The sequence below is a fragment of the Rhinoderma darwinii genome, chromosome 10 (assembly GCF_050947455.1).
Source record: "Rhinoderma darwinii isolate aRhiDar2 chromosome 10, aRhiDar2.hap1, whole genome shotgun sequence".
NCBI classification, from domain to species: Eukaryota; Metazoa; Chordata; class Amphibia; order Anura; family Rhinodermatidae; genus Rhinoderma; species Rhinoderma darwinii.
Window position 1 is genome coordinate 101,914,183 of NC_134696.1, and position 26,719 is coordinate 101,940,901.

Here is a 26,719-nt window from a genome sequence, read left to right on the forward strand (position 1 = left end):
TGCGTCGGAAAAGCAGCGATTCCACCGCAAAAGACAGAACTCAGAAAATAAAAAATCTTATACTTACCCAGAATTCTGTGTTTCTTCCTCCAGGCCGGCCCCCTGGGATGTTGTTTCACAGGCCAATCACAGGCTGCAGCGGTCACATGGGATGAAATGTCATCCCAGGAGGCCGGGCTGCAGGACGACGGAGGGACGCGTCACCATGGCTACATAATCATGGCGATTCGTCCGGAATTCTCCGCAGCGCACACGGTGGATACGCTGTGTGCTTTTACGCAGCGAATCCGCCCTGTGTGAACATACCCTATCAATGGAGCAAACCCGTGTGCCAATCCGCTGCGGATTTTAACCTCAGATTTTTCTAAAAAAAATCCACTTCGGATCTGCCTGTGGCCGTGACGTGTGAACATAACCTTAAAGGCTGTGTAAATATTTGTAACCTTTATTTTCTTAAACTGTAGCTAAACGTTTGACAAACTTCTAACATGTCATAGTGACACGCTAGAAGTTTGGATTGGTGGGGGTCCGAGCACTGAGACCCCCACCGATCGCTAGAATGAAGCAGCTGAAGGTCTCGTGTGAGCGCTCAGCCGCTTCGTGTCTATTCGGCTTTTTCCGGAAATAAATGTATCGGAGTACGGACTCAATACAAAGTCTATGAGCCCGTACTCCGATACATCGGCTTTCCGGAAAAAGCCGAACAGAAACTAAGCAGCTGACCACTCACACGAGACCTTCAGCTGCTTCATTCTAGTGATCGTTGGGGGTCTCAGTGCTCGGACCCCCACCAATCCAAACTTCTGACACGTCACTATGACATGTCAGAGGTTTGTCAAACGTTTAGCTACACTTTAATGAAATGTTTGTGTTATGTGTTTTTCTACATCTTTTCAAATTGAAATGTTCTTACATTTTTTGCACAGCAGCTTCTATGTACGCACTAGACATAAAGGCTGCAGAGCGCCGCTGTAAACTGAGTCCGTCAGTTGCTGGACAGGCGGCTCGTCGGACAGCAGCTCCTGCGTGCCTCTTACACATAGAATATCCCTTATACTGAGTTCAGAAATTCAGATGTGATCGGTATTCGGGTTATATTCGGTGTAAGACCGCTGCGAGACTGACGGATTCAACTTATAGTGGCGCTATGCAGCTTTTATGTTTAGTGCATATATAGCAGCTGCACCGCAAAAAATTTTGATAAATGTCCATTTAGAAAATGTATAAAAACGCATAACAAAAAATAAATAAAAAGTTTTCAATGATACACATAGTTTTTGAGCTGCCAATGGTCAGAGATGTCTACCTGACGCCAATGAGTGGCGGTGCATCTTCTGGTTCATAGACCCCCCACTAACACAGCTAGGGTCTAATTCTTTCCTGTAGATGTCATGCACATGGTAAAGCCCTGTAGGGCGCACCCTATTATGGGCCCATAGATACTCCATGTACCGCTGATTGGTGCCTCTGTGAGCCACCGTATCCCTCCCCCTAGGAGCAATGTTTCTATAGGAAAATACCTCCATAATGCGGCACCCAATTTTTATTTTTTTTTCATAGGTTCCATATGAATCTGTGAGAAATAACCTCTGTGTGCATCCATGTAAAATCAGAGGCTCATGGAGGTACAGTATGGGCCCATAACAGTCTACGGGTGCAATATTGGGCATCTTTACAACACAGATCTGTAATGCACCGTGTGCATGAGCCCCTAGTGGGCAAGGGGAAGAATTGCGTCATCACAAGGTTTTTCAACACGAAAATGTCCTTGCCTAAACCCTTCCAATCATCAGAAGGGCTCAATGGTGCCAGGGTCCGATGGGTCCACTGCAAGGTGGGCTCTGAGAAAAAATTTTCCTCTAGTACACCCAAGGTCCGACACTGGTTAGTTAATGATCAAAAAAGTGTCCAATATATTGAGCCATGTATGGCCAGCTTCCAGTGAAGACCCAACTTCACATTATTATCCATTGTTCCAGAGCATCTAAGATAAAAAATGAAGTAACTTTGCAAATAATCTTAATTAAAAATCTTTTTGTTTCACATCTACAACTCCTATGCAAACCTGTGTGTCTCCATGGTTACAGACTACAAACCAACTCTGTGTAGTCTGATCCGGCAGTCATATGTTACTCTCTGTCCTCTACTTCCTGCTATCCTACTAAATGTATGTAAAGAAAAAAAATAATAAAGATCAGATGGGAGTATGACTGCAGGATCAGACTACACTGAGGTTGCTTGTAGTCTGTTACCATGGAGACACATTATAGCTGTAGACACAAAACCAGAGAAGATTTGCTTCATTTTCTTTTAGATACACTGTTACATTTTAAAATCACATGCTACTTTAGGGCAAAGTAAAGATGGCCATACACATTGAGTAACTGTTGGCAGATCCTACTGGTTTTTATATAGTGGATGGTCAACAATCTAATGTGTACCCAAGCCTGAGGCTTTGTTAACTCAGGGTTAATGTGATAAGCACGCACGCTCAGCTGATCCAAATGTGTATGTTTACGTGGGTGTCGAAGAGCTAGATGTTGGCTGACATCTGTGATGTGTATGGCCAGCTTTAGAGGGGTTGTCTAGGATTAGAAAAATATGGCTTCTTCCTTCCTAAAACACCACACTTGTCCACAGGTTGTATGTGGTATTGCGGCTCAGCCCCATTCAGTTCAATAAAGCTGGGCTGCAATACCAGACATAACCCATGGAAAGAGGTGGCACTGTTTTTGGAAGAAAGCTGCCATGTTTTTTTTAATTCTCCACAACCCCTTAAATATGTCTTCTCCAGACAACCCCTAATATTACCTGTTAGGTCACAAGACCTTAATATAGGAGGCTCCTCTACACGAGGCACCAAGTGGACCCAGCTAGTCCATGCATCACATGGATGGCCATCAACTGGACCTGAGTATTGATTTATTTCTCCGTCTTCTCTGGAGCTGATCCAACGGCATCCCGAATGATCGTCAGAAGGTTAAATGAACGGGGGTTGTCCCATTGGACTTCGGTGGTTCTAATTTTTTACTTAAAGTCTTAGGGCAATAAAAAAAAAAAAGAATTTCCAATCCTGGCATCCATGGAGAGGAGGATAGCGGCCAGAACCCTAAGTTGAGGTTGGGGGGCAGCCGGGGACTTCTCGTCTTACCGTTTGCATTTTTCTATAATATAAACTCCTTTTTGGTCTTCATCAACTATGGGCTGTCTTTGCCCACGGTTCGAGGCAAATCCCGGAGATTTGCATTCCGGAAAATTTATGGACAATGCATTTAAAATAAAAAATGTTACCTTTTCTCAAGGTGTCTGTCCGGTATCAATGGGCATCCCTTGATGTCAACGGACACTAGAGCTTACCAGAACTGAACCTAGCAGCGCTGGCTAGCAGAAGATGGTTCCCAACGAGTGGACCTCACTTTAAAGGAGTGTTTCTGAACCAGATCACCGCTTCAAGTCAACGTTATGAAGCTTGTTCCCAAAAAACAGGATTAATTCATGGTTCTAAAAAGAGGTAAATGTCCTAAAAATCATCCAGAAGAAGAAGAAGAACACAAAGAACATAGAATCGAGTCTTCTACAAAGCCGTCTGTGAAGGACCTCCAGTTACGGGGTTACTAACGGGTGATGTAATTATTACGTTTCCCCATTGCAGAGAGTTCCAGTGACACGTCAATTTGCAGAAGGCTGGATCAATGGTGTGCTGTTGGCATTAGGGTTGGTGCCCGTTTCGGTGGCATTGATGGTACCGCTTCCTACAAGAGAAGATACGAGTAACCTGACCCACCTGTCAAAGTAATAAAAAAAAAATGTGAAGAGAAATGGCCCCAACGAGTCTGTTCCTGAACTGGAGATATTATCTGATACGATACACACATTCCTATTGACCGTGGACCCCATTGTCCCTCCGTTGTCCCTCCGTTGTACATATAAACACTACAGACATTTTCATCGGAACACAACTGTAGGAAAAAATCCCTCAAAAGCCCATGCAAGAAATTCAACCTCTCTGCAGATGTTGCCCCTGCCGGATTCAAGACCACGGGCCCAATACTGTAAGACGTAACGTGGCGTTCATATGAAGAACCACAATGGTAATAATAGTGATGCAGAAGGAGTCTGTTGGTTTGGAAATCCTGATAATCCGGCATGCTACAAAAATAGTCTGGAACTCACGAAATACTATCACACTTTGGCTTCTCTTATGCAAGTCCATAGTGTGTGCCAATGGGGCATTCCTGGCAGAGGGGACATGAGGGTCGTCATCATGAGGGGACATGAGGGTCGTCATCATGAGGGGACATGAGGGTCGTCATCATGAGGGGACATGAGGGTCGTCATCATGAGGGGACATGAGGGTCGTCATCATGAGGGGACATGAGGGTCGTCATCATGAGGGGACATGAGGGTCGTCATCATGAGGGGACATGAGGGTCGTCATCATGAGGGGACATGAGGGTCATAATCATGAGGGTCGTCATCATGAGGGGATATGAGGGTCGTCATCATGAGGGGACATGAGGGTCGTCATCATGAGGGGACATGAGGGTCGTCATCATGAGGGGACATGAGGGTCGTCATCATGAGGGGACATGAGGGTCATAATCATGAGGGTCGTCATCATGAGGGGATATGAGGGTCGTCATCATGAGGGTCGTCATCATGAGGGGATATGAGGGTCGTCATCATGAGGGGACATGAGGGTCGTCATCATGAGGGGACATGAGGGTCGTCATCATGAGGGGACATGAGGGTCATAATCATGAGGGTCGTCATCATGAGGGGATATGAGGGTTGTCATCATGAGGGGACCACCATCTTCCCGGGCTATGAAGGTTTTTTTCACAGCATAAGGCCAGATTCACATCAGCGTGTGCGTTTTGCGCGCGCAAAAGTTCAGTGTGGCATCTGTACATGGTGCGTGGCTGGGAGATTTTCGCGTCATTATCACACTATGTTTTTATGATACGACACAGTAAAGAAGGAGGGGCTTTTATGTTTCCCTTCACTTCTTTAACCACTTCAGGATCGGGCTATTTTGCGCCTTCAGGACCAGACACCGTTTAGCCATTTTTAGCACGTGTTAGTTAAATGGCTATAACTTTTTTATTTGTTGGGCTAACGACGTGATTTTTGCGACGTTTTTTCCGTAGACAATGCAGGTTTCATTTTTTAGCGTTTTTATACACACCTTTTTTGCTATTTTAGAATTTTTATTCATAAAGTTTGAAAACAATAGTAAAAAAATAAGCTTTTTTACGTTTCAGCTATTTTTTTTTTGGTAATAACGTTTTACCCTAAAATAGACCTTTTATTTGTGATCATCATTGTCTACCGTAAATTTTAATATATTAAATTGGGTCAGCGCTAGCGTTACAACAATGATTGGCGGAGGGGGAACGTTTTTTTTTTGGGGTGGGTATTTTATGTGTATTTATTATTTTATTTTTTTTTGCACTTTACTATCTTTTTATTACTATGGTCTGTCCCTCAAAGGTCCATGTTTTTCCACTGTATCTGGAGTTGCACAGCAGCCCCAGTTACAGGGGAAATCAGCCCTCTCACAGTGACGATTGTGACTAATAGGGCTGTGCCGGGTCTAGTAAGACCCAGCAACAGTCTGTCAGTAACGGCACCCGGCGATCATGTGACCAGTCACATGATCACCGGGACGAATAGAGACAGCGGCGCGGCCGCTGCCTCTATTATTATACACAGCGTTCATTGAGCGCTGTGTAAAAGACAGTCATCAGAGAAGACAGAAGCAGCGAAAGCTGCTTCTATCCTCTCCTCAGGGTCCCCGGCAGTCACTGACAGCCGGAGACCCGACATTCAGCTGCCCGATTGCGCGGGCAGCAAGTTAAAACCCGAGCCATAAAAAGTCTATGGCTCGGGTTTTAAGGACCCTGACCGCAGGCCGTAAAAACACAGCCAGCGGTCGGGAACCAGTTAACAACTGTAGCGCGAATCATGCGCATCCCCTGGAAGTGCTTCCGTGTGCCGTGCGGAATTTGCATTGCATTGCATTGATTTGCATTGACTTCAATGGGTGCGTGCTGCGCGAAACACGGACAAGTATAGGACATGTCGTGAGTTTTACGCAGCGGATACACGCGTAGCACGACGTAATACACGTTCGTGTGAATAAGGCCTAACACGTATGCATGCCCCAGTGCCATCAGTGTCAGTGTATGCAGCCCTCCTGCATACATTGAACAAATAATTTTTTGGGTACCTGGGTCAAGGGTCGGGCGATTTTCTATGGGATCGTTTTTACACTTGAGACTTCAATGGTAAAGTTCATGAAATGTAAAATGTGGACGTTACCTCTTAAAGTCTTCGCAGAATCTATACAGTAAGAAAATTGCAGAAACGAGAACAACAACAGGTACGAGAACTCCTGCAATTATCTTCAGGATATGGGGGTTGTCCTTCTGTCGTGGCTCTGCGGTCGTGTCAGGAGGATGGCAGTAGGCGGATATTTTGTTCATCACTGTAGTTTCGTTCTGCATCTCTGAAAAATAAAACTTGTGTTCAATCCTAAAAGTGGCCACAGATTACATCAAAGTAACAAGAGACCCGAGATCCAACATCATCACGAGAGTGGACAGGATCAGCACACTCCTCCTGACATACTCTGTGCTGCTGGAGATCCTGCTCTGTCCACTATGTGACACACAGTGTATGTGACCTCCCACTAGATAATCACACTCCTCCTGACATACTCTGTGCTGCTGGAGATCCTGCTCTGTCCACTATGTGACACACAGTGTGTGACCTCCCACTAGATAATCACACTCCTCCTGACATACTCTGTGCTGCTGAGGATCCTGCTTTGTCCACTATGTGACACACAGTGTGTAACCTCCCACTAGATAATCACACTACTCTGACATACTTTGTGCTGCTGGTGATCCTGCTCATTCCACTATGTGACCTCCCATTAAATCATCCGCACTCCTGTCCTGACATACTCTGTGCTGCTGAGGATCCTGCTCTGTCCACCATGTGACACACAGTGTGTGACCTCCCAGTACATAATCACACTTCTCCTGACATACTCTGTGCTGCTAAAGATCCTGCTTCTTCCACTGTGTGACATTGTGTGTGACCTCTCACTATATCAGCACACTCCTGACATACTCTGTGCTGCTGGGATACTGTTGATTCCAGTATGTGACTCACAGTATAGGACCTCTCACTAGCTATCACACTAGATATCACACTTCTCCTGACATACTCTGTGCTGCTGGAGATCCTGCTCTTTCCACTATGTGACACACAGTGTGTGACCTCTCACTATATCAGCACACTCCTCTCCTGACATACTCTGTGCTTCTGAAATGCAGCTTTTTTCGGCTATGTAACTGCCATTACATGACTTCCCACTTGTCTTCATTCACAATAAATGCTGAAATACTCTGTGCTGCCGCCATGTAGTGTTCAGTTATGACACGGAGGGAGCTCCACATGGGAATGGAAAGCTCAGGGTGACGTTTTGGGCAGATCACACCAGATAAATCCTTCTTACCTCCAGGAGTTGCTATCAGTGAATGTCCATTCGGATGATTTCCATACTCTATTCCCCAGGTCTTGGTCTCCAGGTCCTCCGTCAGCATTTCTATACATGATCCATTTTTCGCAAATAACAAAGATCCGGACAGGGAACAGTTGTAGAAGAGCGGAGTGGTCGTAAAGTTGAATGAACAATTCTCGCGGCTCCGGTCCTCCATGTTTTTAACGGTCAAAACATTATTGAATAGAGATCCGTCCGTCTTACAGAAGCTGAACTGCTGCCATAGCGCCTGCCCTGGGGGAGCTGCAGACAAAAAGTAATGGCAGTAAAAAACTGAAAGCATAGGAATGTTACAATGTATCAGTGTCCCCATGACAACACTTCCTGTGATTCAAAAGGTCAATGTCATTCCAGAGACAATGCATCATACAGCAAACATTCACATCTGTGCTAGAAAAAAAAGAAAACTGGATTTAAACGGCTTGCTCAGAGTTTTACACGCCCTAAAAGAAATGTGAGCAGAAGTGGCAGGAAGTGTTGTCATGGTGTCACTAGTATTGGAAGCTCTTTTCATATGTAGCCCATCACTTCACAGCTAATCATTTTACACTGAGCTGAGATATATTTACAAACCACAGAAAAAGGTGACAAATTGTTACTGGAAAAAAAAAAAAAATCACAGAAAAGCCTGACTTTCTGATACAAGGGCAAGCTCACCCGCCGGATCCCAACCGGATGCAGACAAGCACAATGCTCCATGGAGGAAGGATCCGGTGCGAATGGTTTCCGCTTGTCACCGTTGTTTAAGGGTTCCAACGTTTTGACAAAATCAGTACCGTAGTCGACTGCGCTATTCATTCCGTCAAAACGACGGAACCCTTACACAACGGTGACAAACGGAAACCATTCGCACCGGGTCCGTCACCATTAAAATCAAAAGTGATGCAAACAGAAACCTATGGTTTCTGTTTATTTCAGTCGGAGCCCTGACGCAAATGTGAACGAAGCCTTAGGCCCTGTTCACACAGAGTTTTTTTTGCCACGGCAAAAAACGGCCGTAATTACCTCCCATTGATTTCAATGGGAGGTGGAGGCGTTTTTTTCCTGCGAGTGGAAAAAAAACGCTCTCGGGAAAGAGCAGCAACATGCCCTATCTTGAGGCGTTTTCCGCCTCAAAAACCCCATTGAAATCAATGGGAGATGCGTTTTTGATGCGTTTTATGGCAAAAACTGCTCTCGGTTTCTTTCCTTTTCCTTTTTTCCGCGGAAAAAAACGCGTAAAAAAAAAAGTGTCAAAAAATGCCTGTGGTGCAAACATTTTCTGCCTGCAAAAAACTCAGTGTGAATAGGGCCTTAGTATGGCTTTTTTTCTGTGATTTTTTGAGATGGGACATATAATTAAACATAGACCATTTACCTTGTGCTAACTGTGTGGCGGTCAGAATCATCAAAACCAGAGATATGAGGAAGCCTTCTGTCAAAAAAAAAAAAAAAAGAAGCAGCCATAGTTACAGAATGATGACACCTGAGCAAATGAATGTCATATAGACTATTATATATTACACCTGCCTTATAATGTCCTGTTATATAATGACGAGTATGTGAATATAGGAGCGCAGGCCCAGAGCTCCCAATATCCCAGCCTCTAAAAATATTCAGAATCCTCCTCAGCCCCCAAAAAATCCATCTAGTGTAAAACAGAAACAGGGAGGAGGGGGAAGGGGAAGAAAAGGGTTGAAACGGCAGTCTCTCTGTTTCAGCTTGTGTGTAAGACGCGTGCTGATTGGCTCTGAGGGTAAAGCATATGACATCGCACCAGGAAGATCCCACGCATGAAGAAAAAGAGCAAAAATATGAGGTTAAAGTTGTATATTCCGGTTTCAGCAAATTAATGTCATTTTTTGCATAATTAAAAGTGATACAATGTTCCAATAAGCTTCCTGTATTAATTCCTCACGGTTTTCAAGATCTCTGCTTGCTGTTATTCGGTAGGAACATTCATTGATTACTGCCAGTGGATAACATTTTGTAAATAAAAATACTCCTATATGGTATCACCGCGATCAGAATGAACTATTAAACGCCATAAAAAAAACAAACGCACAAAACAACGACAAAATTGTTATTTTTTCCATTGACCCCAAAATAATAATAAAAGCTAATCAATAAGTTCCACGTCCCCTAAAATAATACCGACGAACACTATATCTCATCCCAGCAAAAAAAACAAACAGCGTATGGCGACATCGACAGAAAAATACAAACGTTTTGGTTATTGGAAGGCGATGATGCAAAAACAAATAATTTTGGTTCAAAAGTATTAAAAAGTATCACTGCTAAGCGGGGCCCCTGAACATCCCGTAACCTGCGATTCTGGGTTGTGGCCGCTCCTTGTCCTGCCGCAGAGTGAGGGCTGCACACTGCGGGTGGCGGCTGCCGCTTGGCCGGCTGCCATCATAACAAGGCAAGCACACGGCGTCACGGAGCGGCACGCGTCACACTGATGAATTGTCACTATATAGGATCTGTTAATCATTGTTAGGGTATGTGCACACACACTAATTACGTCCGTAATTGACGGACGTATTTCGGCCGCAAGTACCGGACCGAACACAGTGCAGGGAGCCGGGCTCCTAGCAACATACTTATGTACGATGCTAGGAGTCTCTGCCTCTCCGTGGAACTACTGTCCCGTACTGAAAACATGATTACAGTACGGGACAGTTGTCCCGCAGCGAGGCAGGGACTCCTAGCGTCGTACATAACTGATGCTAGGAGCCCGGCTCCCTGCACTGTGTTCGGTCCGGGACTTCCGGCCGAAATGAAATACGTCCGTCAATTACGGACGTAATTAGTGTGTGTGCACATACCCTAAGTTTTGCATTTGACCTTTTCTTTTGAGTGTTGGAACTTGATGTGCGCTGCTCCTTCCCTGGCCGGGTATTCCCCAGACCCCTCTCCCCCGCCTCAGGCAGCAAATACATTTAAACCTCCAATTCTGGTATCTTCCCGTACATTAATTACATTTACAGTAAATACTTTGTATCATTGTTTCAGGTTGTCTTCCTGCGATATTCTCATCCCGGCCAGGCTACTTTTACAGTGTACACTACCAAAAATTATTATTGTGAACTGTGACACTGTTTTTCTGGGGGGGGGGGGGCAATTACGACTTTTGCTGGGGCCCCGTGATTTCTAAGTACGCTCCTGCCCTGCCCCCTGCGTTGTCTGTTCTTTGTTTTATGTTGAATATTTACTCTTGTGCTTTTATGTATAATAAACTTTGCTATTCTTCAACAAAATCTATCATTTGTTTTTAGGTATAATACTTCTTGCCTCTATTTTTATTTGTTTATATATATATATATATATATTTATAACAACAGAAAGCAGCAGCACTCACTAAGTGTAGATGTATAGGTCCAAGCAAGTTGTCCCGATGCAAGGACAGAGCAATATACAAAAGTAGAAATCTTGCAGCACTCCAACAATAGGACCTTTGTCAAGCAGTGACGCACTGAGTGATAGCAGTTGATATGGAGCAAAAAGCATTTACATAATTAATCTCATTAAAATACAAATAAAGTGTAAAGTGCAGAAAATCCATTGTATCCATGTGTTATACGGTATCAAATACAATCCAAAAATTGATACATAAAGTGCAAGTGCAAATACATATATAATAAATAACAATACAACATAGCAAATATACAAAATTACATGATTATGACATAATGGTATATACATGTTAGGGATCTGCCAGGTACTTCATCTAGGTATACTCCTGGGATTAATCAATCCACACCTGAGGCCAGACCTGTTCGACTGACACCATCTCCCACCAACCAGGGTGGCAGGCTCAGGAGTGGGAGAGCCTATCGCGGCCTGGTCTGTCAGAGTTAGCTCCGCCCCCTGTCCTTTATTACCTGCTGTGTTCTCCTCCTCAGTGCTTGTAATTCTTTTGGATTCCTGGCCCCACTGCTGCTTGCTCCAGCCTGCTTCTGCCGTGCTTCTGCCTTGCTGCAGTTCTGCTTGACCTGCTTTGCTTTGCCCCTGGCTTGCTTCTGTCTCCTTGCCCGCTTGGGTGTACTCACTTCGTCCTGGTCCTGTCTGTCCGTTCGCCGCTCCGTTTCCTCGTGGCGTTCCGTGGCTACTGCCCCTTCCCTTGCATGTTCCCTGTTTGTTTTCCTGTGCACTTAGACAGCGTAGGGACCGCCGCCCAGTTGTACCTCGTCGCCTAGGGCGAGTCGTTGCAAGTAGGCAGGGACAGGGCGGTGGGTAGATTAGGGCTCACTTTCCCTTCACCTCCTTCCGGCCACTACATAATTACAAGCCCTTACCTAGTCTACCATTTCTCCTACGCTGATGCCATCATGGACCCCCTTGAGACCCTGGCCCAGCAGATGCAGGGCCTCTCCCTACAGGTCCAGGCCCTGGCCCAAAGGGTCAATCAGGGTGACGCTGCTTTAGTAGTACCCCTCACCTCACCTCTAGAACCTGACCTCAAGTTACCTGACCGGTTCTCAGGGGACCGTAAGACGTTTCTCTCCTTCCGGGAGAGTTGCAGACTGTATTTCCGCCTAAAGCCCCACTCCTCAGGTTCCGAGAACCAGCGGGTGGGTATCATCATATCCCGACTCCAGGAAGGGCCCCAAGAGTGGGCCTTCTCCTTGGCTCCTGACGCCCCTGAACTTTCCTCTGTTGATCGTTTTTTCTCTGCCCTCGGACTCATTTACGACGAGACTGACAGGACTGCCTTAGCCGAGAGTCAGCTGGTGACCTTACGTCAGGGTAGGAGACCGGTTGAGGAATACTGTTCTGATTTTAGGAAGTGGTGCGTAGCTTCTCAGTGGAACGATCCGGCCCTAAGGTGCCAGTTTAGGTTAGGATTATCTGACGCCCTGAAGGATCTGCTGGTTAGCTACCCCTCGTCTGACTCCCTTGACCAGGTTATGGCCCTAGCAGTACGACTTGACCGACGTCTCAGGGAACGTCAGCTAGAACGCTTCAGTGTGCTCCCCTCTGACTTTTCTGCGATCCCCCCCGAGGTCCCGTCTCCTCGCCCCTCCACGGAGGACTCGGAGGTACCTATGCAACTCGGGGGCCTCCATGTCCCCTCGACAACGTAGGGAGTTTCGCAGAATGAATGGTCTCTGCTTCTACTGTGGGGACGACAAGCATCTACTGAACACCTGTCCCAGGCGCAAGAATAAGAAGCCGGAAAACTTCCGCGCCTAAGTGATCATCGGGGAGGTCACTTGGGCGCACAGGTATTTCCCGTTAATGTGAAACGCAATAAAATTTTGCTTCCCTTTCAGGTCTCGTTTGCTGGCCGGGCTGCCACGGGCAGTGCTTTCGTGGATTCAGGGTCATCTGCTAATATCATGTCTGTGGAATTTGCTATGTCTCTAAAGATGCCTTGTATTGATTTACCTTATCCTATCCCTGTAGTAGGAATCGACTCAACTCCCCTTGCTAATGGTTATTTTACTCAGCATACTCCTGTTTTTGAACTCTTGGTTGGCTCCATGCATTTGGAGCAGTGCTCTGTACTGGTGATGCAGGGATTATCGTCCGATCTGGTATTAGGTCTTCCCTGGTTGCAGTTGCATAATCCCACGTTTGATTGGAATACTGGGGAGCTTACCAAATGGGGTAGTGAATGTCTTATGTCATGTCTTTCTGTTAACTCTATTTCTCCCCGGGAGGAGGTAAACACGCTTCCTGAGTTTGTTCAGGACTTCGCCGATGTGTTTTCTAAGGAGGCCTCCGAGGTGTTGCCCCCCCATAGAGATTACGATTGCGCTATCGATTTGGTGCCTGGTGCCAAGCTTCCTAAGGGGAGGATATTTAATCTTTCATGTCCTGAACGTAAAGCTATGAGGGAATATATCCAAGAATGCCTGGCCAAGGGTTTCATTCGCCCCTCGACTTCTCCTGTAGGTGCTGGCTTCTTCTTCGTGGGGAAGAAGGATGGTGGTCTTAGGCCGTGCATTGATTATCGTAACCTGAATAAGGTCACCGTAAGGAACCAGTACCCACTTCCTTTGATTCCGGATCTTTTTAATCAGGTTCAGGGAGCCCAATGGTTTTCTAAGTTCGATCTACGGGGGGCGTATAACCTTATCCGCATCAAAGAGGGGGATGAGTGGAAAACTGCGTTCAACACACCCGAGGGTCATTTCGAATACCTGGTCATGCCCTTTGGGTTGTGTAATGCCCCTGCTGTCTTCCAGAATTTTATTAATGAAATCCTGAGAGAGTACCTGGGTAATTTTCTTGTTGTATACCTTGATGACATACTGGTGTTTTCCAAGGACTGGTCCTCCCACGTGGAGCATGTCAGGAAGGTGCTCCAGGTCCTTCGGGAGAATAATCTGTTTGCTAAGACTGAAAAATGTGTCTTTGGGGTACAGGAGATACCATTTTTAGGGCAAATCCTCACTCCTCATGAATTCCGCATGGACCCTGCCAAGGTTCAGGCTGTGGCGGAATGGGTCCAACCTGCCTCCCTTAAGGCGTTACAGTGTTTTTTAGGGTTCGCCAACTATTACAGGAGATTTATTGCCAACTTCTCGGTCGTCGCTAAGCCTCTTACGGACCTTACCCGCAAGGGTGCTGATGTCCTCCATTGGCCCCCTGAGGCCGTCCAGGCCTTTGAGACCCTCAAGAAGTGCTTTATCTCGGCCCCCGTGCTGATTCAGCCCAACCAAGAGGAGCCATTTATTGTGGAGGTTGACGCTTCCGAGGTGGGAGTGGGGGCCGTCTTGTCCCAGGGTACCAGCTCCCTCACCCATCTCCGCCCCTGTGCTTACTTCTCTAGGAAGTTTTCGCCCACGGAGAGTAACTATGATATTGGCAACCGCGAACTTCTAGCCATTAAATGGGCTTTTGAGGAGTGGCGGCACTTCCTGGAGGGGGCCAGACACCAGGTAACGGTCCTTACGGATCACAAGAATCTGGTTTTCCTAGAATCGGCCCGGAGGCTTAATCCTAGACAAGCTCGGTGGGCACTATTCTTTACCAGATTTAATTTCTTGGTTACCTATAGGGCTGGGTCCAAGAATATTAAGGCTGATGCTCTGTCACGTAGTTTCATGGCCAATCCTCCTTCTGAGAAGGATCCTGCTTGTATTTTACCCCCTGGTATAATCGTCTCTGCCACGGATTCTGATTTAGCTTCTGATATCGCGGCTGATCAGGGTGCAGCTCCCGGGAACGTCCCTGGGGACAAACTGTTTGTTCCCCTGCAATACCGGCTGAGGGTACTCAGGGAAAACCATGACTCCGCTCTATCTGGTCATCCTGGCATCTTGGGCACCAAACACCTCATTACCAGAAACTATTGGTGGCCTGGGTTGCCTAAAGACGTTAGGGCTTACGTCGCCGCTTGTGAGGTTTGCGCTAGGTCCAAAACCCCTAGGTCCCGACCTGCGGGCCTACTACGTTCCTTGCCCATTCCCCAGAGACCTTGGACCCATATCTCCATGGATTTTATCACCGATTTGCCTCCATCTCAGGGCAAGTCGGTGGTGTGGGTGGTAGTCGACCGCTTCAGCAAGATGTGCCACTTTGTGCCCCTTAAGAAGCTACCTAACGCCAAGACGTTAGCTTCTTTGTTTGTGAAACACATCCTGCGTCTCCATGGGGCCCCAGTCAATATCGTTTCTGACAGAGGGGTACAATTTGTTTCCTTATTTTGGAGAGCTTTTTGTAAAAAGTTGGAGATTGATCTGTCCTTCTCCTCCGCCTTCCATCCCGAAACTAATGGCCAAACGGAAAGGACCAACCAATCCCTGGAACAATATTTAAGGTGTTTCATCTCTGACTGTCAATTCGATTGGGTCTCATTCCTTCCCCTTGCTGAATTTTCCTTGAATAACCGGGTCAGTAACTCGTCAGGGGTCTCCCCGTTTTTCTGTAATTTCGGGTTTAACCCAAGATTCTCCTCCGTCTCCCCTGGTTGTTCCAATAATCCTGAGGTAGAGGATGTTCATCGGGAACTGTGCACCGTCTGGGCCCAGGTTCAGAAGAACCTAGAGGCGTCCCAGAGCGCACAAAAGATTCAGGCGGATAGTAGACGTTCTGCTAACCCCCGGTTTGTCGTCGGGGATTTGGTCTGGTTGTCGTCCAGGAACATGTGCCTTAAAGTCCCGTCCAGGAAGTTTGCTCCCCGATTTATTGAACCTTATAAGATCATTGAAGTCCTCAACCCTGTATCCTCCCGTCTGGAGCTCCCCCCATCATTTCGCATACATGACGTCTTCCATGCCTCCCTCCTTAAACGCTGCTCCCCGTCCTGGTCCCCCTCGAGGATACCTCCTGTTCCCGTTCTCACCCCTGAGGGGGTGGAATTCGAGGTGGCCAAGATTATGGACAGTAGGATGGTCCAGGGCTCCCTCCAGTACCTGGTCCATTGGAGAGGATACGGGCCGGAGGAGAGGACTTGGGTACCTGCCCGTGATGTTCACGCTGGGGTATTGATCAGGAGGTTCCACCTTCTCTTCCCCACTAAACCGGGTCCCCTTAGTAAGGGTCCGGTGGCCCCTCATAAAAGGGGGAGTACTGTTAGGGATCTGCCAGGTACTTCATCTAGGTATACTCCTGGGATTAATCAATCCACACCTGAGGCCAGACCTGTTCGACTGACACCATCTCCCACCAACCAGGGTGGCAGGCTCAGGAGTGGGAGAGCCTATCGCGGCCTGGTCTGTCGGAGTTAGCTCCGCCCCCTGTCCTTTATTACCTGCCCTGTTCTCTCCCTCAGTGCTTGTAATTCTTTTGGATTCCTGGCCCCACTGCTGCTTGCTCCAGCCTGCTTCTGCCGTGCTTCTGCCTTGCTGCAGTTCTGCTTGACCTGCTTTGCTTTGCCCCTGGCTTGCTTCTGTCTCCTTGCCCGCTTGGGTGTACTCACTTCGTCCTGGTCCTGTCTGTCCGTTCGCCGCTCCGTTTCCTCGTGGCGTTCCGTGGCTACTGCCCCTTCCCTTGCATGTTCCCTGTTTGTTTTCCTGTGCACTTAGACAGCGTAGGGACCGCCGCCCAGTTGTACCTCGTCGCCTAGGGCGAGTCGTTGCAAGTAGGCAGGGACAGGGCGGTGGGTAGATTAGGGCTCACTTTCCCTTCACCTCCTTCCGGCCATTACAATACACCAGTCATGTCAGAACTAATCATTATAGTTCCACTCACCAATCAGAACTTCAGGACCTTCTTGAAGAAAATTACCATCGGGTTGTAAGTGTCACGATGATCATTCGGCACCACGTTGTATTTGGAGTATGTGGGTGTGTGAGTGAGTTGCCGAGATCTGGTTAAGCCATTGGTTTGTGGTTGCTTAACACCTTCCCGGTGTTATTAAAGCGGTCATAACCAGACTAATCCACAGGTATCAATTGGCATATAGTTTAGTGGCGTGCCTTGGGCATATAGACATTACCGCATAGTTTACCCTACTGTGCACTCCACCTTTGCTAATCGATACTTGATGTATTATTTCCCCTTCATTCCCATCTACTATCCGATCACACATGGGTTGTATTGTTTTTTTCAATCTATGAGGTTCACTTGAATGAGGGACAGCTCACCCCATCCCTGTTAGGCATAATATACCTCTCTAAGCCGGTCATTTTAATAGTGTTGCATTTGACACTGTCCCTCATAGACGTCTAATGGGTAAATTAAGGACTATAGGTTTAGAAAGTATTGTTTGTAATTGGAATGAGAATTGGCTCAAGGACCGTATCCAGAGAGTTGTGGTCAATGATTCCTACTCTGAATGGTCCCCGGTTATAAGTGGTGACCCCAGGGTTCAGTGCTGGGACCACTATTATTCAAATTATTTATTAATGATATAGAGGATGGGATTAATAGCACGATTTCTATTTTTGAAGATGACACCGAGCTATGCAATATAGTTCAGACTATGGAAGATGTTTGTGAATTGCAGGCGGATTTGGATGCACTGAGTGTTTGGGCGTCCAGTTGGCAAATGAAGTTTAATGTAGATAAATGTAAAGTTATGCATCTGGGTACCAACAACCTACAGCATCATATGTCCTAGGGGGAGCTACACTGGGGGAGTCACTTGTTGAGAAGGATCTGGGTGAACTTGTAAATCATAAACTAAATAACAGCACAATGTCAATCAGCTGCTTCAAAGGCCAGCAAGATATTGTCGTGTATTATAGAGGCCTGGTCTCGCGGGACATGGATATAATATTACCACTTTACAAAGCATTAGTGAGGCCTCATCTAGAATATGCAGTTCAGTTCTGGGCTCCAGTTCATAGAAAGGAGGAAAAAAAACAAAGAAGAGCAACAAAGCTAATAAGGGGCGCGGAGAATCTAAGTTATGAGGAAAGATTAAAAGAATTAAACCTATTTAGTCTTGAAAAAAGACGACTAAGGGGGGACATGATTAACTTATATAAATATATGAATGGCACATACAACAAATATGGTGAAATCCTGTTCCATGTAAAACCCCCTCAGAAAACAAGGGGGCGCTCCCTCCGTCTGGAGAAAAAAGGTTCAACCTGCAGAGGCGACAAGCCTTCTTTACTGTGAGAACTGTGAATCTATGGAATAGTCACCGCAGGAGCCGTCACAGCAGGGACAGGAGATGCTGCAAAAAAGGCAAAGATCATTTCCTAGAACAAAAAAATATTAGCTCCTATGTGTAGAAATTTTTACTTCCCCTTTCCCATCCCTTGGTTGAACTTGATGAACATGTGTCTTTTTTCAACCTTACAAACTATGTAACTATGTTAGGCACTATGGGGACATTATACTGTGTGGGGGCAACTATGGGGACATTATACTGTGTGGGGGCAGCTATGGGGGCATTATACTGTGTGGGGGCAGTTATGGGGGCATTATACTGTGTGGAGGCAGCTATGGGGGCATTATACTGTGTGGGGGCACTATGGGGACATTATACTGTGTGGGGGCAACTATGGGGACATTATACTGTGTGGGGGCAGCTATGGGGGAATTATACTGTGTGGAGGCAGCTATGGGGGCATTATACTGTGTGGCGGCAGCTATGGGGGCATTATACTGTGTGGGGGCACTATGGGGACATTATACTGTGTGGGGGCAACTATGGGGACATTATACTGTGTGGGGGCAGCTATGGGGGCATTATACTGTGTGGAGGCAGCTATGGGGGCATTATACTGTGTGGGGGCAGTTATGGGGGCATTATACTGTGTGGAGGCAGCTATGGGGGCATTATACTGTGTGGAGGCAGCTATGCGGGCATTATACTGTGTGGGGGCAGCTATGGGGACATTATACTGTGTGGAGGCAGCTATGGGGGCATTATACTGTGTGGTGGCAGATATGGGGGCATTATACTGTGTGGAGGCAGTTATGGGGCATTATACTGTGTGGGAGCAGCTATGGGGCATTATACTGTGTGGGAGCAGCTATGGGGGCATTATACTGTGTGATGGCAGCTATGGGGGCATTATACTGTGTGGGAGCAGCTATGGGGACATTATACTGTGTGATGGCAGCTATGGGGGCATTATACTGTGTGGTGGCAGATATGGGGGCATTATACTGTGTGGGGGCAGTTATGGGGGCATTGTACTGTGTGGGGGCAGTTATGGGGGCATTATACTGTGTGGGGGCAGTTATGGGGGCATTACACTGTGTGGGGCAGCTATGGGGGCATTATACTGTGTGGTGGCAGTTATGTGGGCATTATACTGTGTGGGGGCAGCTATGGGGCATTATACTGTGTGGAGGCAGCTATGGGGCATTATACTGTGTGGAGGCAGCAATGGGGGCATTATACTGTGTGGTGGCAGATATGGGGGCATTATACTGTGTGGGGGCAGTTATCGGGGCATTATACTGTGTGGGGGCAGTTATGGGGGCATTATACTGTGTGGGGGCAGTTATGGGGGCATTACACTGTGTGGGGCAGCTATGGGGGCATTATACTGTGTGGTGGCAGTTATGTGGGCATTATACTGTGTGGAGGCAGCTATGGGGGCATTATTCTGTGTGGGGGCAGCTATGGGGACATTATACTGTGTGGGAGCAGCTATGGGGGCATTATACTGTGTGGGGGCAGCTATGGGGGCATTATACTGTGTGGAGGCAGCTATGGGGGCATTATACTGTGTGGGGGCAGCTATGGGGACATTATACTGTGTGGGGGCATCTATGGGGACATTATAATGTGTGGGGGCAGCTATGGGGGCATTATACTGTGTGGAGGCCGCTATGGGGGCATTATTCTGTGTGGGGGCAGCTATGGGGACATTATACTGTGTGGAGGCAGTTATGGGGGCATTATACTGTGTGGGAGCAGCTATGGGGGCATTATACTGTGTGGAGGCCGCTATGGGGGCATTATTCTGTGTGGGGGCAGTTATGGGGGCATTATACTGTGTGGAGGCAGTTATGGGGGCATTATACTGTGTGGGGGCAGCTATGTGGGCATTATACTGTGTGGGGGCAGCTATGGGGGCATTATACTGTGTGGTGGCAGCTATGGGGGCATTACACTGTGTGGAGGCAGCTATGGGGGCATTATACTGTGTGGAGGCAGCTATGGGGGCATTATACTGTGTGGAGGCAGCTATGGGGGCATTATACTGTGTGGAGGCAGTTATGGGGGCATTATACTGTGTGGAGGCAGCTATAGGGGCATTATACTGTGTGGGGGCAGCTATGGGGGCATTATACTGTGTGGTGGCAGTTATGGGGGCATTATACTGTGTGGAGGCAGTTATGGGGACATTATACTGTGTGGAGGCAGCTATGGGGCATTATACTGTGTGGGGGCAGCTATGGGGGCATTATACTGTGTGGGGGCAGCTATGGGGGCATTATACTGTGTGGAGGCAGCTATGGGGACATTATACTGTGTGGAGGCAGCTATGGGGACATTATACTGTGTGGGGACAGCTATGGGGCATTATACTGTGTGGAGGCAGTTATGGGGGAATTACAATGTGTGGGGGCAGCTATGGGGGCATTATACTGTGTGGGGGCAGCTATGGGGACATTATACTGTGTGGGGGCAGCTATGGGGGCATTATACTGTGTGGGAGCAGCTATGGGGGCATTATACTGTGTGGGGGCAGCTATGGGGGCATTATACTGTGTGGGGGCAGCTATGGGGGCATTATACTGTGTGGGAGCAGCTATGGGGGCATTATACTGTGTGGAGGCAGCTATGGGGGCATTATACTGTGTGGTGGCAGTTATGGGGGCATTATACTGTGTGGGGGCAGTTATGGGGGCATTATACTGTGTGGGGGCAGTTATGGGGGCATTATACTGTGTGGGGGCAGCTATGGGGGCATTATACTGTGTGGAGGCAGCTATGGGCGCATTATACTGTGTGGTGGCAGTTATGGGGGCATTATACTGTGTGGAGGCAGCTATGGGGGCATTATACTGTGTGGGGGCAGCTATGGGGGCATTATACTGTGTGGGGGCAGCTATGGGGGCATTATACTGTGTGGGAGCAGCTATGGGGGCATTATACTGTGTGGAGGCAGCTATGGGGGCATTATACTGTGTGGTGGCAGTTATGGGGGCATTATACTGTGTGGGGGCAGTTATGGGGGCATTATACTGTGTGGGGGCAGCTATGGGGGCATTATACTGTGTGGAGGCAGCTATGGGCGCATTATACTGTGTGGTGGCAGTTATGGGGGCATTATACTGTGTGGAGGCAGCTATGGGGGCATTATACTGTGTGGAGGCAGCTATGGGGGCATTATACTGTGCGGGAGCAGCTATGGGGGCATTATACTGTGTGGGAGCAGCTATGGGGGCATTATACTGTGTGGGGGCAGCTATGGGGGCATTATACTGTGTGGGGGCAGCTATGGGGGCATTATACTGTGTGGAGGCAGCTATGGGGGCATTATACTGTGTGGTGGCAGTTATGGGGGCATTATACTGTGTGGGGGCAGCTATGGGGGCATTATACTGTGTGGAGGCAGCTATGGGGGCATAATACTGTATGGGGGCATTATACTGTATGGGGGCATTATACTGTGTGGAGGCAGCTATGGGGGCATTATACTGTGTGGAGGCAGCTATGGGGGCATTATAATGTGTGGGAGCAGCTATGGAGGCATTATACTGTGTGGAGGCAGTTATGGGGGCATTATACTGTGTGGGGGCAGTTATGGGGGCATTACACTGTGTGGGGCAGCTATGGGGGCATTATACTGTGTGGGGGCAGCTATGGGGACATTATACTGTGTGGGGGCAGCTATGGGGGCATTATACTGTGTGGGAGCAGCTATGGAGGCATTATACTGTGTGGAGGCAGTTATGGGGGCATTATACTGTGTGGGGGCAGTTATGGGGGCATTACACTGTGTGGGGCAGCTATGGGGGCATTATACTGTGTGGTGGCAGTTATGTGGGCATTATAATGTGTGGAGGCAGCTATGGGGGCATTATACTGTGTGGTGGCAGTTATGTGGGCATTATACTGTGTGGGAGCAGCTATGGAGGCATTATACTGTGTGGAGGCAGTTATGGGGGCATTATACTGTGTGGGGGCAGTTATGGGGGCATTACACTGTGTGGGGCAGCTATGGGGGCATTATACTGTGTGGTGGCAGTTATGGGGGCATTATACTGTGTGGAGGCAGCTATGGGGACATTATACTGTGTGGGGGCAGCTATGGGGGCATTATACTGTGTGGAGGCAGCTATGGGGGCATTATACTGTGTGGAGGCAGCTATGGGGACATTATACTGTGTGGAGGCAGCTATGGGGGCATTATACTGTGTGGGGGCAGCTATGAGGACATTATACTGTGTGGAGGCAGCTATGGGGGCATTATACTGTGTGGGGGCACTATGGGGGCATTATACTGTGTGGAGGCAGCTATGGGGGCATTATACTGTGTGGAGGCAGCTATGGGGGCATTATACTGTGTGGAGGCAGCTATGGGGGCATTATACTGTGTGGAGGCAGCTATGGGGGGCATTATACTGTGTGGGGGCAGCTATGGGGGGCATTATACTGTGTGGAAGGCAGCTATGGGGACATTATACTGTGTGGGGGCAGCTATGGGGGGCATTATACTGTGTGGGGGCAGCTATGGGGACATTATACTGTGTGGGGGCAGCTATGGGGGCATTATACTGTGTGGAGGCAGCTATGGGGACATACTGTGTGGAGGCAGTTATGGGGGCATTATACTGTGTGGGGGCAGCTATGGGGGCATTATACTGTGTGGAGGCAGTTATGGGGGCATTATACTGTGTGGGGGCAGCTATGGGGGCATTATACTGTGTGGAGGCAGTTATGGGGGCATTATACTGTGTGGGGGCAGCTATGGGGGCATTATACTGTGTGGAGGCAGTTATGGGGGCATTATACTGTGTGGGGGCAGCTATGTGGGCATTATACTGTGTGGGGGCAGCTATGGGGGCATTATACTGTGTGGTGGCAGCTATGGGGGCATTACACTGTGTGGGGCAGCTATGGGGGCATTATACTGTGTGGTGGCAGTTATGGGGGCATTATACTGTGTGGAGGCAGTTATGGGGGCATTATACTGTGGGGGGGCAGCTTTGGGGACATTATACTGTGTGGTGGCAGCTATGGGGGCATTATACTGTGTGGGGGCAGCTATGGGGGCATTATACTGTGTGGGGGCAGCTATGGGGGCATTATACTGTGTGGGGGCAGCTATGGGGGCATTATACTGTGTGGGGGCAGCTATGGGGGCATTATACTGTGTGGAGGCAGTTATGGGGGCATTATACTGTGTGGAGGCAGCTATGGGGTCATTATACTGTGTGGGGGCACTATGGGGACATTATACTGTGTGGAGGGCAGTTATGGGGTCATTATACTGTGTGGGGGCACTATGGGGGCATTATACTGTGTGGGGGCACTATGGGGGCATTATACTGTGTGGGGGCAGTTATGGGGGCATTATACTGTATGGGGCAGCTATGGGAGCATTATACTTTGTGGGGGCACTATGGGGGCACTATACTGTGTGGAGGCAGCTATGGGGGCATTATACTGTGTGGGGGCACTATGGGGGCATTATACTGTGTGGGGGCACTATGGGGGCATTATACTGTGTGGGGGCACTATGGGGGCATTATACTGTGTGGTTAGGCACTATAGTGTAGCTCGCTATGCTATTCTGTTTGCGTAACACCCATTCACTTATATGGAAGTTTACAGAAACAGTAGCACAGCAAACTACACGGATTACATAAGCCGAACCCTGCCAGATGCGCCTCTGCAGTTCTAAAAATGCTTTGGGGGCCCACTCAGATGTGTTTTGCCCCCGCCCCGTGCTAAACCCATAGCTACAGTGTATCATTATAATTACTATTATTATTATTAATAATAATAATAATAGTAATAATAATTATATAATAATAATAAAATAATAATAAAATAATAATAAAATAATAATAATAATAGTAATAATAATGATATAATAATAATAAAAGAATAATAATAAAATAATAATAATAATAATAATAATAAAATAATAATATAATAATAAAATAATAATAATAATTACGGTGGCCTGTGAATGTGATCGCAGACCGCCGATGGATTGTCAAGGCAATAAAGAGCCCTGCCAAAGCTCTAGGCCAAAAGCGCACACGAATAGAATGCCTGTCAGTTTTACACTGACAGACAGTAATGCTTTATTATACTAAGTATACAAAAAAGATTATATAAGCCATCAGAAGATCATCGCATAGTACCGTCCCGTGTAAGACTAAACATGATCTGTACCCTCGTAACTTCAGACGGTTACATCGATGGAAGAATATAAAAACTTATGGCTTTTTAAAATCAATGGCGAAAAAAAAGTTTGTCAAGTCAGGGTTGTTGACTTTACAATAGTCATTTGCACTGGTACTAATCCGAATAGTTCACAGGTGTCGGTCTCCCCGCGGGGTTACACGCATGTGATCTATCCAGTACACGTGTAGCAGAGCTTTCATTACAGTGCAAAATAACATCCGGAAAAAAAACATTTTGGCTCACACCAGGAGGGGTGTGTCTAATATCAAGTTCAGCTCTGCTACATCTGTTAGAGGCTTGTCCACATGTAATGGAATTACTGCAGAAAACTGTGCGGATTTTGCTGTGTTTTCTCAATGACGGGAGATGGTGACGTCTCCTCGCAGCAATTCAGTCCACATCCGCAGCAGGAATTGACACGCTGCTGTCCGAAATATACGCACCGCAGGTGAATTTCTGTTTGGAAATTCTACGCAACGTATGGATGACATGTGTTAAATCTCACTCACTTTGCTGCTACTGAATTCTGCTTATATATATATATATATATATATATTCCGGACGGAAAATACGCAGCAATTCCGTTACGTGTGGACGAGCCCCGTCTCATCAGGGAAGATAAGGCTGGATTCACACGAGCATGTTCGGTCTGTAAAGGACGGAACGTATTTCGGCCGCAAGTCCCGGACCGAACACACTGCAGGGAGCCGGGCTCCTAGCATCATAGTTATGTACGACGCTAGGAGTCCCTGCCTCTACTTGGAACTACTGACCCGTACTGAAAACATGATTACAGTACGGGACAGTTGTCCGGCAGCGAGGCAGGGACTCCTAGCGTCGCACATAACTATGATGCTAGGAGTCCGGCTCCCTGCAGTGTGTTCGGTCCGGGACTTGCGGCCGAAATACGCTCCGTCCTTTACGGACCGAACATGCTCGTGTGAACCCAGCCTGACACTTTTGTAAAATTGTAACATGTGTGTGAAATGCAACAATGTATCAACTGATTACAACAATACAGAAGAAACAAGTGGAGACAATACCTGGCTTGAAGACTCTTCCTAAGTTAACGGGTAGGCTGAAAGATATCTTCTCCATGTGTGCCACCGATCCTGGAATCCGGGGGTGCAGATGGACCCACCGTGTCCCTATAAATGTAGGGATCTGGATATAAGAAGGAGATACATGCGACTCGTCTGCAGCCTGGCAAAGACTAAAACAGCAACTAGGAAATGACAAATCATGAGGCGTCCTGTGCGAGGCGTGGTTACCAGAGCAGAACATGTACGTCACAGAAATTGTACAATCAGGAATCTTTGACTCTGGAGATCAAATGTTATGGAACTACAAATCCCAGCATGATGCAGTAATCAGCCTCTGCTTTACAGATCACACTGGGAGTTGTAGTATCACACTGGGAGTTGTAGTATCACACTGACCTGATATAGAAAAGTCTGAAGGTCTAGTGACTCGAGGCTGCAGAGCATTGCACGCAATATGGGTACGGCTAAATTCACACCACGTATACGGTGTAACGTCAGCGTGGAAAATCCCACAATTTATAGGGTCGGTTCACACTGGGCGGATCAGCTGCGCATTTTGCGCAACAGAATTTTCGGCAAAAAATCTGCAGCGTAATAAATTAGCAGCAGAGGGGATGAGATAGAAAAAACTCCTCCACACGCTGCGTAAATGATGAGCGGTATGTATTTTTGTATCCGCTGCTTATTTGTTGCGAGTTTTCTCCGTTTAATTCAATAGGAGGTCAAATCCACAACAATTAGCAGATGTTGCGATTTTTTCGGGAGATGCGCAGTGATTCCGCCACAAAAAACGCAACTTAGAAAAAAAATCTTATACTTACCCAGAATTCTGTGTTTCTTCCTCCAGGCCGCCCTCCTGGGGTAAAGTTTCATCCTATGTGACCGCTGCAGCAGTCACATTGGATGATACGTCTTCCCAGGAGACCGGGCTGCAGGTCGGCAGAGGGACGTGCCGCCATGGCTACAAGTAAGTATGAATGTTAAGGATCTGCCAGGCACAGCTTCTGTGTATACTCCCATAGGTAATCAGTCTGCACCTGCTTCTATGTCTGTGAGACTGACTCAATCTTCCACCACTCAGGATGGCAGGCTTAGGAGTGGGAGAGCCTATCACAGACTGGCCAGACGGAGTTAGCTCCCGCCCTCTGTCTATTTATACCTGCCTTTCCTGTTCCTCCTTTGCTTGTGATTCTTCTCGTGTGGTTTCCTGGCCCTGCTGCAGCTTCTTGAACTATTTGACCCTGCTTCATATTGACCCTGGCTTACTGACTACTCTCCTGCTCTGCGTTTGGTACCTCGTACACTCCTGGTTTGACCCTGGCTTTACTGACTACTCTCCTGCTCTGCGTTTGGTACCTCGTACACTCCTGGTTTGACTCGGCTCGTTCA

The 26,719-nt window shown here is 47.5% G+C and overlaps 1 protein-coding gene across 1 annotated transcript; it reads right to left on the minus strand.

Moving 5' to 3' along the window:
• Positions 1–1,147: 1,147 nt before the first annotated feature.
• On the minus strand, positions 1,148–25,483 carry LOC142661646 (uncharacterized). Its single transcript, XM_075839066.1, has 5 exons — positions 25,331–25,483; positions 8,931–8,987; positions 7,529–7,816; positions 6,325–6,511; positions 1,148–3,784 (listed from the first exon to the last, which is right to left on the minus strand). Exons 1-5 carry the CDS (start codon positions 25,383–25,385, stop codon positions 3,670–3,672), a joined length of 702 nt encoding a protein of 233 aa, XP_075695181.1. The 5' UTR covers positions 25,386–25,483; the 3' UTR covers positions 1,148–3,669.
• Between the last annotated feature and the right edge of the window lie 1,236 nt (positions 25,484–26,719).

What these genes read in the sequence shown, in the direction of transcription:
- LOC142661646 (XM_075839066.1), bottom strand. Translation starts at nt 25,385, where the DNA reads ATGGAGAAGATATCTTTCAGCCTACCCGTTAACTTAGGAAGAGTCTTC. An exon ending in AGGAAGAGTCTTCAAGCCAG is followed by an intron (nt 8,988 to 25,330) that starts GTATTGTCTCCA and finishes TTTTTTTGACAG; the next exon opens with AAGGCTTCCTCATATCTCTG. An exon ending in CGCCACACAGTTAGCACAAG is followed by an intron (nt 7,817 to 8,930) that starts GTAAATGGTCTA and finishes TTTTGTCTGCAG; the next exon opens with CTCCCCCAGGGCAGGCGCTA.